We start from the raw sequence: 12897 nt of genomic DNA, 5'->3' as shown, positions 1-12897 counted from the left end.
TGTTGGCAAGAACTTGGCCAAAAGGTTTCATGGTTATTGGAATTTCAACCATGTAACACCGGTGTGTGAATGTAAACCTGTAATTTTTAATAGAAATTGAAGTCTACCAAAATAAATATAGTGGAGCTCGAGACATGTTCTATCAAAAGACATATGGCATAAAAAAGGCTTTGGCTATTTACGCGCACATTCGCGTAAATATCCATGTGACTTGTGATCACTTGCTGCACCGCTATGTAGACTTCCAAACGTAACTAGATCGACCATGCATCAAGACTATATCTTTTTCCTGAGAAAAAACTTCCTTCTATTCATCAAACATTATGACAGTACAAAGAACACATGCAATGGTAAAATTACATCCATATTAGTTATTCATCAAACATCACGACAGTATAAAGAACACAAGAAGTAGTAAAAAATGATTTTTGTTTCGGTGCACCTCCCTTAAAAGTTTGCATGAATTTTAAAGTTACTTAAAAAGACTATCACCATATTAGCTTGCAGAACAAATGTATTGAATAGCTTGATTTGGATATAAAATATTATATTATTCTTTTTCAAAGAAGGGCTACCTTCTAATTTGCACCTTTAATCTGCATCAAAATCCGCACACTTTTGTTTTGAATCTGTTTTCGTGCAGGACTGTGTAGCTCTAAGCGGAGAGGGTGATTAGGGGCTCATGGCTCAGCTGAGTGCGCCTATGAACAGCAAATTCAAAAAAATGGTAAACAAATTCAAAAACATAGATTACTTTTTGCATTCAAGATGCTTGGTGTGTACGGGTGTGTGGTGCTTGCAAATTTGAGGAGCTCATGGCAAACAATAAATATTTTTTGACTTTTAAAAGAAACTTTGAAAGAGTGTATTGTGTACATATTTTTGGGGAAATATTTAAAAAACGGATTAGGTCAACCCTCTTCAGTCAGGTCGAGTGCACCAAATGCAGCCTGGACAATCAAACGGGTGCAATTTGCATTAGTAGGGGCTGACTAGATTGGATCCAGACTACCAAACATGTCCTATATTTCTCTTATTTTGAAGCTCCCACTATCAAGCATAAGTGGTGCTAAAAAATGTACCAAGCATAAGTAGAGATGTGATTGCTTTCTTCCTATGACCATTCCCTAAGATGAAACTAACCCACGCATCGCAAGCTGATAGCTCTCCACCCGAAGAGTTGATACTGAGCTTATACTGAGTTTGCAGAGTATCGAATCCTCGATCATGTGCCATGTATCTATACTCCTATATAGTATACCAATAGCAAGTGCTATGGACCGTTGGATCTTTCTAATCGGACGGCTCAAATTTAATGTCTTGTGTTACACGTCTATGTGGCTGCATATGGACCGTTGGATATGTCAATCTGACGGTCTGCATTGCAGGGATTCGCTGCCCCTTCCCCTATGCTACCAGCCTGCAACTCACAGTTGTAGTAGTAGCAGTTTCCAGAATGCACACGTGATTCTCCCTGCTACTGTTCAGAAATTTCCAGCACTCGTGATACATGCAGCAGTAGAGTATGGTAGGACTAGGAGTACTAGCAACTACTAGCAAGTACGCATCATGACGAGAGAAAGAGAAAGCATGTGATGGTGCAGGCTGGGTATAGCCGCACAGGTCGAAACCAATTGTTTTATAAGTCTAGGTAAATGCAAACAAAGTAAAAATGTAATATATGTTACAGCTAAATAGCTTTTACTTTCTCTAATAAATTTGTTTTACAAATATTATTAACATTGTTTTTCTTACCAATAAATTATGTGAAAAATTCATATCAACAAAATAGACATAATTGATGTTTATATTATTACTTTATTTCTAATGATAAATAACTTGCAAATAGCATTCTTTCAATTGCTCAATCTAATATGTATCAAATTTTAGTAGGACAAAGTTTTAGGGATTAAGTGGTGTGCAAATTTAGTATTACACAAAAACATGATTAAATTGTTTATAATTTAATAATTAATGATTAAATATAGTATTACCCACATTTTTTTCGCATGTATGTGCGTTAATAACTATCTCTACATGTGCATGGCACGTGCCATTTACTAGTATAAATGGAGGATCTGCATACTTTGGATCCACTCCTTCCCTATACCGCGCCCAGTGCTCATGACGATCAATATCTAGAAGGTTCTTTCCGTTTCTAGAAATCCCTATTTGACACATTTTGCATCAAACTGTTGCTTGATCGCACAGACAGGACGACTGAGCGAGCGATTGGGCCGACCCATCTGTAGTAGGTGCAAGGTTTCGGTTTTGGGAATCTTCTAGAGGGTTCCTAGCGGTTTCTATCGGTTTTGGGGAAGGTTCTTGGACCGGTTATCTAATTTTCCTTTTTCCTTTTTCCTTTTTCTTTTTGTATCACTGTTTCTTTTTTCTTTTTCTGTTGTTTTTTCTTTTTCTATGTCATTATTATTTTTCCTTTTTCTTTTTGTTTTTTCCTGTTTCTTTCGTTTGAAATTTTCAAATATTTGTTTCGAATTTCAAAAAATATCGTTGTGTTCAAAATTTTGTTCACAAATTTCAAAATATGTTCATGTTTCAGAAAATGTTCAGCAAGTCCAAAAAATGTTTTGCTTTCAAACTTTGTTCACAATTTCAAAAAATGTTTGTGATTCAAAAATTGTTCTCATTTTTAAAATTTGTTCATGGTTTCAAAAAAGGTTCATGTTTAAAAAATGATCCAGGGATTTCAAAAATTGTTTTTGTTTTCAAAATTTGTTCATTGTTTGATAAAAAAAATGTGTGTGTTTCAAAACATGTTTACGATTTAAAAAATATTCTTATTTTCAAAATTTGTACAGGATATAAGAAAAAAAATTGTGTTTCAAAAAATGTTTGCGAATTTCAAAAAATGTTTGACATTTCAACATTTCGTTTGCAATTTCAGGAAATTGTCGCCATGTTTCAAAGAATTTTGTCAAAAATTGAAAATCTAATTTAAAAACAATTTTTATTCTTCTTCTACAAATAGTGTTCCGAAATTTTCAAAATCTGACAAAATTATTTTTTTCCTGTAATTCAAAAAATATTTTAAAATTGAAAATTTTGTGGACATTTTCCAAAAAAATCATGTTTTTAATAATGTGTTCAAAACAATTAAATAATCTGTACGCTATACTACCTCCGTCTTGGTTTATAAGTCCCCTTTGTAGTTTGTGCCCAATTTTGACTAAAGATTTAACTAATAAAATATTAATGCATGTCAAGAAAAATTATCTCATTGGCTTCGTATTTGAACATAGTTTTCAAAAATACAATGTTTAGTGACATGCGTGAACATTTTGTTAGTTTAACTTATGGTCAAAATTTGGCACGAAATACAATGAGGACCAATAAACCCGGACGGAGGTAGTAGTAAATAGGATGCTAGAGTAAATATCGCGTTATAGTTAAAAACGACACACGCTATAATGTGCCACCATCGGCCATAACGTGTACTGGCTAGCAGCTCGAGGTCGTTATTGTGACGTCCTGAGTTTGATCGCTTGCAGCCGTAGTTAGTGGCGGAGCTTGAAGCCCAACATCGGGCGTGCCGAAATGAAGGAAATAGCCTATGGGCTGGTGTTCTAAGGCCCAACAGTAAAAAAAATGTGTGCAAATTTCAAATTTTGGGCGAGCCATGGCCATCCGGCCTTGTTGTAGCTCCCGCCATTGAAACCAGTACGAAATAGGGCCAAATGTGCTAATCTCACGGTGACAGATCAAGCATTTTACCTAAGCTGTTATGGCATATCCCCTCAGGATATCACATATATCACTGTTCGAAACATCTTAGAGTTGTGCACGCAGAGATCCTCGCGTTTAGTAGGCTTTATTTTGCCTAACAATCAACTGGCAAACAGGTGTTTTGCTTTATCTTGCCTAACAATCAACTGACAAACAGTTTCATGACAAATGGAACATTATCGTGGCAAAGTAATGTGAATTTAGAATAACTAACGTCGCATTAATTAAAATCTTCAAAAGCAAGCTCAAAGTGATGCTCTGGCACAACGAGTTGAACTTGGTCAAAAGGACTAGATCTGTAGCATAAAAAGGCATCACTTATTTTTCTCCGTCGGGTCAAATATCACGAACATCAACTATAAACAATTCATCTATATGTTGGGTAATACTCTAACAATAGTGATACCATGAAGCTCACTGTCGAAACCAAGATCGAATGTTATTGCCTGACTAGCAAAGGTGTTATCCAACTTCACTGCCTCATCTATTCCTGTGTATGAAATGCATATTGCGGAAAATCAAATATTCGTTGCCACCGGTGATTAATAAAATAACAATAACAATAATGTTGGCCTGCAAATATCGAATCCAACTCATCTACAAAAAATTCTTTGATGAACCGAAAAGTCTCTATGTGCGTAGTTTAAACCTAATCATCAACCTTCTCAATCGCGGATCAATTAATGATGGCAACGTACTCGCCACTTGGACTCTTCATGATACCTTGTTCCCATCGAGATCTGTAAAATCGACTCGAGTATCCGTAGATAGACCATCGAGTGTCACTAAAAGCATATCGCGTCAGAACTTCATCCTGAAAACCATAGTGCATCTGCCAGATTTGGCAACGGTTTGGCAACAATAGTACCACCGCACATCCAACAAATGCACCATTTGAAATCCGATACATAGCTCTCTCTCGGGGACATAACCAAGACTCTGTGGAGAAACACCCAAATGTGGGTCAAGACGATAGGGAGAACTATTGCGCGAAGCCTTTGGAACCACAAGGGATTTATTAAAACAACTCGAGTCTTTAACCAATTGGATCTGGTAACTCCGAAACCATTTCACTAGTCTCGGCAGGTTGTTCTTCCTCTAGGTCTCTCCATTCCCAAGAAATATATCTTCATGGGCTATAAGACATTAACAACCGGCTCTCGAGTATTCCTATCAAGTTTTTCTATTGCCATCATAACGCGGGCATAGGTCAAAGGATTAGCTCGCTTATTCGGATTTGCTCTTTTATTATTACCGTAACATTTTTTGTATCTGATACAAAGTTTTTATCATGAAACTTTCCTTGTGACTGAATCCTTTTGTGCTCTCTTGGAACCGACAACTTACTTCATGCTATCACTAACATTTATAGACTGAGCCGCACTTGCTTTTCAAAAGAAATTGAAACCATCCATCATGCCTCAGAATTCATATTAAACGAAAGAAAACCCAGATTTTGTTTTTGCTGATGCAATGCAACAATATGTCACCCGAATGGCGACCTAATTTCAACAGCCACTAGCAAACGGGAACAAGGCAACAAGCACATGTTGAAGACGAAACCTCCTGGCCCTCGGAGCTGTTTCTCCCGCACCGCGGCTGGCTGGCTGCATCTCTTTCGCTAGGAAATGACAACGCAACCACCGATTCGGGTCGCGGAGACGCGCCAGCACGTCGTGTTCATCCATGTCCGCCAACTCGACTCCCCAGACGCTCAATGGCGTGACGTTCCTATCGGTTGGACTTTGAGATCCAGTCCAGTACAAACGGTAGCTTTCCTATCAACAGAACTCCACAGTATACCCGGCAGCTGCTGTGCATGCAGGAAACTGGGAACCAGCAGTTCCATCTTCTGATCGTGCAAGTCCAAAATGGCATGCTGCCGACTCGTCGCTGTTGGGAGATTTGGGTGTCTGCAGAAGAGATTGCCCGGTATCGACCGCGAATCGCTTCGCATCCACATGTAAGCACGGCGATCTCGATCTCAGCATAGGAAAAACAGATGGAATTCCATGGTTGAGCGGAGAGAAGCAACAGCCCTCCCTGAAAGATTATCCATCCCATGGTGAGCTTGAACAGGCAATAAGATTGTCAGTCAGTCCTGCTTAAAAATCCAGGAGTTTCACCAAAATTACATAGGAAAACCATCCGATTTAAGCTAGCAGTTTATGTGTCCCTGACAGCCAATGTGGAACTGGAAAATTCACCTGTTTAAACAAACAGAGAATTTGGAACCAGGGGAAGTCCAGAAACATTCATTGGTTTCCTCCGGCATGCATAACACAGCCAGGAGTTCGAGTTTTCGATACATTGGCAGCCAGGCACCGCAGACCCTCATGACAACAGATTATTGTCATGACATCCTCTCAGGGACCTCCATGACACCGTTTCGTCACAGGCACGACATCGTGCCTGCACCGTCATGCCTGCACGACGATCACTACACTTCCTGTTCGCCATTGCCGCTACATAACACGCTACACGCGTACAGTACAGACTACTAAACCCTGTTGCTACACAGCGTAGACTACACCTACCGCAGTATGACACAGTTGAGGGCAACAAAAGATCCTTCTTTAAACTTCCTCACCGTGTTATGAATTGTGTCCTTCCAGCTGCAAGCAGCTGCTGCTGCCCGAGCTGCTGATGAGGCACGGGAGATCCCGGACCTGGAGCTTCACGTTGCGCGTGCCCATCGAGTCCATGACGTCGACGCACTCCTGGAGATCAGAGTTGTTTGCCATGATGACCCACTCGTCCTCGTCGTCCTTGTACTTGAGCTGGAACACCCCCATCGACAGCTTGAACCTCTTGGCTATTTCTTCCAGCAGGTTGTACCAGCCCATCGATGGCAAGAACTTGAACCGCACGGTGTCTCCGTTGTACGTTGCCTTGACCGTAAGTGCAGGGCTGCTCTTGTCTTTAAGTGGACGTGCTGGGTTCTTCTTAAATGTGGGGTGGCTTGATGCACTGCCACTAGAAGAGTCTGTCATACCAGAGGTGGAAGGATGAGTATGCTCCCTGCCTTCACGGTCGTCAAACATATCAATATCTGCTTGTTGTGCGGGCGGTGAGTTCCTTCCCACTATCTGGTCCCTGGTAGTCTTGATGCTTGGGAGGACACGGGCAGAAGGTTCGATGCAGCCTGTTTCTTTGTCATGTAAAGCACTAACAGCACCAATGGGATACAATGGTTCTTGTGTTCCTTCAGAATTAATATGATGTGTGACATTCGCACCATAAGAGGCGTGATCACCACTGCCACTATAGTTACTTGTCTGCATGTGAAATTCATCGCCTTCCCCTTTCTGCGCATCAGGGCGCTGCAACTGGCAACTCTCTCTTTCCCATCCTTCAGGTGACGAATACCCTTGCTCAGATTTTGGGCCAGATTTTTCATCCACAGTTTTCCCAACGGATGGACTGGACACAGCATCACACGAAGGGAATGAAGTCTTCTCTGGCAGAGAAACTGCTGGAACAAGAGATCCAGTAGCAGGATCATACTGCAAAGAACTGTCCACTCCATGAACCGAGTTAATGACAGTTTGGATCTTCTTTAATGAACGGTTGACCTTGTTTATCTTGCGAGATGGCCATCGTGAAATTCCATGTGTGCGGCATATCCGTTTTAAGGTTGTTGGACAAACTGCGACAGTATTAATAACAAAATGTTATAGAAATCATTTATCATATTCCATCGTGAAATCATTTATAGAACCTAGATATCACAACACAGAAACGATTCAATCGAGAAATCACATGACAAAGTGACACACTAGGGTGCAGGAACTCACCACCAAGGCTCTTTGCAGCATCCTTTAGGCTCCCAGAGAAGTACTTACGAAGAACATCCATGCCAATATTCTTCTCAGCTGTACTGCGCTTTTTCTCCGCAAGTCGCATTGTACTAGACTGTGCCTGTAGTGCAGGAGAAGCTTCTAGTCAAGAGGATATCAAGAACCCAGGTTAGCACACGGATTCAGAGTTAAATGCATGCATCAATGTTGATGATCTAGGTTCTGCAGATTTAACCCACTTCAATATGATTAACCATGTAACGAAGCTGAGTAATAGCCAACCATGAGAATGCGCCTTTACGAAAGATGATTTATTGTGCTAATGGCATGTCAAATATGGGAGTTCCTACCAGCCTAAACTATCGGAGTCCTTCTCCTCTAATCAAACCTGGCATTAGAACTATGGCATTATTTAATAGACAAAATTACAAATGTGTGTGCTCAGCACTGCTAAGTCATAACACACAACTAATATAATTTGTTAAGTGTCAAACAAATTAAGCGTTTCAACAAAAAACTTGAGAAGATGATTCGATTTGAGCCAAGGAATTATGCATGTTCAACATATCATACCAAGGTGGATGAGCATAAGTCTCGGAAAAAGATTTCAGCTCAAACCAGGCTAATTAACATTATTCATAAACCAGGACCAATATGCTTGCATAGAATACCACATATTTAAGTAAAATATATAGTATGAGAGAACCTGCTCGGACATGCCCCGTTGCTTATCAATTAAAGATAGATCCTGGAATGCCTCTTCTGTGGCTGGTTGATCACCACGCGAAGAACTCTCAGACTGACCAGTAGGCAAGCAACTTCCACTGGTTGCCTTATACATTACTGCAGTACAAGCATCAACTTTATCAACCTCTGCTTCAGAAACTGTTCGTAAACTTTTGCATATTCTTTGCATAGTACTGGAGAGGTTATTCAATAACATCTGTTGTTCTTCACTGCCTGTGCAGTTGATTGGTAGAAAGAATTCTAGTATGTAGTCATCATCACCGGTGTATGTGCTCCTTAGCCGGATTGCTACAGCAGCATGCAGGCCAAACTTACGAGCATGGTGTGCGAGTGGGTAATCTTTAATTCCGTATTCTCTGATATTGGGAGAGAAGAACGGCAGATTGGACTTGAGTGCTCGGCCTGCAATACCTTGCCCTTTCTCAAGGTGAGTTTCAGTGCATGCATGAAAAAATCCTTGCATCTTTGCATCATTAACATAACACGCTGATTCATGGATGCGGAGTATCGTTTTTCCTGACTGAGAATCAAGGACACTATCATGTCCAACATAACCACCATCACTGCCATTTGATGAAGGGACCCATGTGAGGGCCAACGGAAGCATGTGTGCATGGCAAATAGCTCTTAGAACATCCAAAATCTCAGTGAAAGCGGCTTTCTGATTTGCTGAATAAACCTGCAAATAAAGAGACATCACATACATCAAACATCAATAGATAAACACACACAAAACTGTAAAGAGAACTTGTATCCAGCATCCATGATGCACAGCAGAAACATTAGAGAAGTGAAGAATGGTACCTTCTGATCAATGCAATCCTTTGCTGTCTCCAAGTTCACAGCCTACAGAAGAGTTATACGATAAGTATTAAACGTAACTGCTAAGAGAAATTCCAGATTGTGCAAGAAACACCCACCATTGTCCATGGACAGTGCAATATGAATACGAGTTCCCAGAATACAAGCATTTAAATTTCAGTATATGCTTTTATTCATGGCATCTATAAATGGCATCCACATCACAGTTCATGTTCCCTTGTCATGAAATTAATAGAATACACTAATGAAGCAGTATACGAGATAATAGACATTGCAGTGGGAAGTAAACACGCTCCTTCATGGGTAAATCACTATTTTTTCCCAGCTAAACATAACTAAATAAAGGAAGGGGTGGGGAGCAAGTTAGAACTTGCCTGCAAGGCATGGCGAAGGTTGTCCATTTCTGCAGCAAAGTCAGGTTTCTCCTTCTTTGTGATAAGCTCAAGCACTGCACAGCAAGAGCCCTTGCTGGGGTCGTATATCGGCATAGCAAGTGATCCTCGAACGTCGTGATGAAGAGCATACTCCATCCTCAGATACTCTGGCTTGCTGTAGTAGAGCACATTTGAGGTCCATTCTGGCACACCGGAGATGAAGACCCTCCCTGGAAGCCCTGGTTGAAGGCCGGTCTCCTCCTTAGCGGAGAACACAAAATGCCTGGATACTTCTCTGTACCCAGCAAGAGCTTGGTCAAGCAGAAACGGCTGTTCACATGTACTAAGCACGACATGCCCCTCCTGCTCAACAGGCATCCAGACCTGCGCAAGAACGCCGCCGCCAAGTGACTTCCTGAACAAAGACAGAGCCATGAGCATCCTGTCAGCGAGTAAGTTGCCGGCAATAGGCCTCGGAACCAAACTAGTACTTCCTTGCTCAGGATCACCATCTGAGCCAAGGTCGCCTGAACTCTTGGCCATTCTCCCAGTCCCAGTTTCAGCTGGATTCACTGAAGATACCAAATCAACCTTTTGATCCCCAGGTACACTGGAATAGGCATCGAGCTGCATATCTTCACTGACACCAGAAGCACGTGGCGAAGATCCCAAGGATGACCACATAGCAAACATCTGGTGTGTGGACGAATCGTTCAGCAACGAGAACAGCTGGTCAGCTAATGAAGGGCTGCCGCAGAGCTCTGAGTACCCATCAAAGTTCATCATGGCTGTAACGCCATATGGATCATCCGACGGGCTGCCGACGCTTCCATTGCATCCAGCGCGGTTGGACTGTGAAGGCATAGGCACATCCATGGCTTTGCTGCCTCGATTGGTTCCAGATACTTATCCACTCCTGTGGGACAATTAAGAGTGCACTGTGTTGGGGACAGATAAAAAGGGTGGCACAGTGTGTGTCCTTTCAAATCAGAATCTTCGTAGTGCAACACAAGGACTGATTTAACAGGCAGAATCTGAACAGGAGACTGCTTTTGATACAGTGACTAAGCACACTCCAAGAATCCTAGATCAGCAGTTCATCATCGGCACAATAACTTAACTCAAAAGGTCAAACCTTTGGAGGAAAAGGCAACCGAAGCAGCTGCAGAAGTCCTGTTTTCTGACGGATGAAGGAGCTAGCACACAAGACAGAAGCTCTATAATCTATCCGTCTCATCCAAAAACGCTCTATAATCTGAAATTGAGCACGAAGGCAATCAAAAGAAGCAGGTTCCGGAAGCTTACTCCCCAAGAATCAGTCGCCGCCTGAAACAACTTCACCAAATCAGCTCCTCCGACGAAACAAAATTCAGTCTAGCTCAGAACCTCCAATTCAAGCCGGCAGAGCCAACCGTACCCCGGCTGGGCCCAATCAGCAGACCACACCGAACCGGAAGCCTCCAAGCCCCAGCTCCGGAACCATTTGCTGGTCCGGAAAAGGCCCGGCAGCCTCCGCCGCCGATAGCGCCAGCCCCGGACGGAAGAAACCAAGCGGCGGCCGCCACTCCTCGGCTGGCGGGCGGGATAAGGACGACGGATTGACGGGGAGGCGGCGCGGTGGCGCAGATCTGACGAGGCGGCGGGAGGAGGGAATCGGAGGCTACTACTACTTGCTGGGAGGGAGACGAGGCGAGAAGAGGGCGAGGCTTGGATTGGAGGTTGGAAATTCTCTAGCCCGGTCGCTGGCTTTGAGCTAGTTGTTTTTCTACTCCCCGCAGCGGATTCTTCCCGGCTCGCGGTCACGGCCGCCCTCTTTAAATGATTAATTATTAGCTGGGCTGATTTTTTCTGGCCTTGGGTTCTCTTCCTCTGTTTTGGCACAGGAAATGGTGCTAGAATGGCAAACTGATACGGAACGAATTCCTAAGCTGCAGCAAAACTTGACGCCGCCAGATCTGTCGCTTCTGCCAAATTGAGTGTACCTCAAACAGTTAGTCCCTCCGTCCTCAGTATGGGACGGAGGGAGTAGCTTTTAGTTTACTGTAATTTGATTTGATGGGGTATTTGTAATATTTTTTAAATGTAATTTAGGCCTTTTCGACAACGGTGGACAATGTTTTCTTCGGCAATATTTACTCGGGTGGGAGACAACTTCCCCTCAATTACGAACACATGTGGTGACTAGTGAGCCCGTCAAACAGAAGATGTGCGGGCTTCATCTCAAAGGTATTCATATTGGTGTATAGTGTGTGTAGCTTCATAAGAAACGGGTGCATGCGCATGTTTGTGAGCGTTTTGTGGTCGTATTTTGTTTTTAAAGAGTCCTGTCGCTCCTAGGATTCAATCATGGGTTGGTGGTTTTACTTATTTTTTTTTATTTTGAACCCATTGGAGTGACGTCGAACTATGTAGGTTGTATGCAAACTGTCCAAAGCAACTATGCATAAGCTAAAAAAAAGAGCTTGGCATTTGAAAGGAAAATGACTGTAGGCATTGAACATACTGCTGTCTTAATTTCCGTTTTGGGGGGGATAAGCGTTACGTGTAGATGCACTTCCACGGCCACCTACTGCAAGTTTGACCGACCACACCACGGAGCGAGCCCCTATAAAACTCCCACGAATCCATCCTCTCCTCTTGCCACTTGACTTTTTTGTAATTAACATTTGAAAACATGAAAGGGAGGAGAGATTACATTGTTTTTCATGCGACCGCAAACCGTGCAAGTAGCATACAAATCGCTCTCAAGACGCTCAGCATCAGTGGCGTACGTACCACCGGACCCTTTTTCCCAAAGAAATATCGCACTGAACCTCCGGGAAAGTACTTTAAGGTACGAGCATATCTATTGTTCCTTGTTGGTTTAGTCAGAGAATGACGCCAGCGTATACAGGGAGAGAACATTTTCGGGTGGGGAATCATTTAGGATATAGCATTAGCGTGGGCAATCCTCCTAGCGAGCTAGCTAGCTCTAGGCGTTCTAACCATTAGCTAGCAAAAATCGGTTTCGTTGATGGTAGATTGTAGCGAGCCGCCTCACGTTATCTGTTGGGAATGGGGAATTCGGGGTCGGCCATAAATTAGAATTACAAATAGAACTTTGGCCACTTTCAAAGCCCTTGTCACAAGGAACACAAATATGCAAACGAAACATAAATTATAATTTCAGTTTAAAAGATATAATAGATACAAATTTGAAAGTCAAAAGAAAAAGCATGAGAGATGCACAGACCAAGCAAATTTCCAAATCGCGAGGCAATCAGACGGTCAAAAATCTACATGCTCCCACACCTCTGTGCCACAAATCTTCTTCGTGTTACCTTTTTGTGATGAAAAAAATCACATCGGAACAGAAATGGTCAAACATTGCATGTTAGAGGGAAGGCACATTTAGGAATCTTAGTAGCGAG

General features: G+C 42.3%; 1 protein-coding gene across 3 annotated transcripts; it reads right to left on the bottom strand.

The window, feature by feature from the left end:
• Positions 1 to 5812: 5812 nt before the first annotated feature.
• Positions 5813 to 11273, bottom strand: LOC119364765 (protein NLP2-like). 3 transcript variants are annotated; one of them, XM_037630290.1, is made up of 7 exons: positions 10793 to 11273; positions 10623 to 10683; positions 9488 to 10403; positions 9096 to 9137; positions 8251 to 8970; positions 7542 to 7665; positions 5813 to 7393 (listed from the first exon to the last, which is right to left on the bottom strand). In XM_037630290.1, the coding sequence occupies exons 3-7, from the start codon at positions 10361 to 10363 to the stop codon at positions 6339 to 6341; spliced, it is 2817 nt and encodes a 938-aa protein (XP_037486187.1). In that variant the 5' UTR covers positions 10364 to 10403; positions 10623 to 10683; positions 10793 to 11273; the 3' UTR covers positions 5813 to 6338. The 3 variants fall into 3 exon arrangements, with proteins under 3 accessions (XP_037486187.1, XP_037486186.1, XP_037486185.1); XM_037630289.1 differs by having other exon boundaries at positions 9488 to 10683; XM_037630288.1 differs by having other exon boundaries at positions 9488 to 10813; positions 10905 to 11273.
• Positions 11274 to 12897: the final 1624 nt, after the last annotated feature.

The sequence above is a fragment of the Triticum dicoccoides genome, chromosome 2B (genome assembly GCF_002162155.2).
Source record: "Triticum dicoccoides isolate Atlit2015 ecotype Zavitan chromosome 2B, WEW_v2.0, whole genome shotgun sequence".
NCBI lineage: Eukaryota > Viridiplantae > Streptophyta > Magnoliopsida > Poales > Poaceae > Triticum > Triticum dicoccoides.
Note: the sequence above shows the minus strand (reverse complement) of the source record. Positions and strands in the feature narration are given on the sequence as shown.

Coding starts and splice junctions, on each gene's coding strand:
- LOC119364765 (XM_037630289.1), bottom strand. CDS start 10,363: ATGGATGTGCCTATGCCTTCACAGTCCAACCGCGCTGGATGCAATGGA. Junction 9,138..9,487: donor ACCTTCGCCATGCCTTGCAG/GCAAGTTCTAAC, acceptor ACTCTTCTGTAG/GCTGTGAACTTGGAGACAGC. Junction 7,394..7,541: donor TGCTGCAAAGAGCCTTGGTG/GTGAGTTCCTGC, acceptor ATACTGTCGCAG/TTTGTCCAACAACCTTAAAA.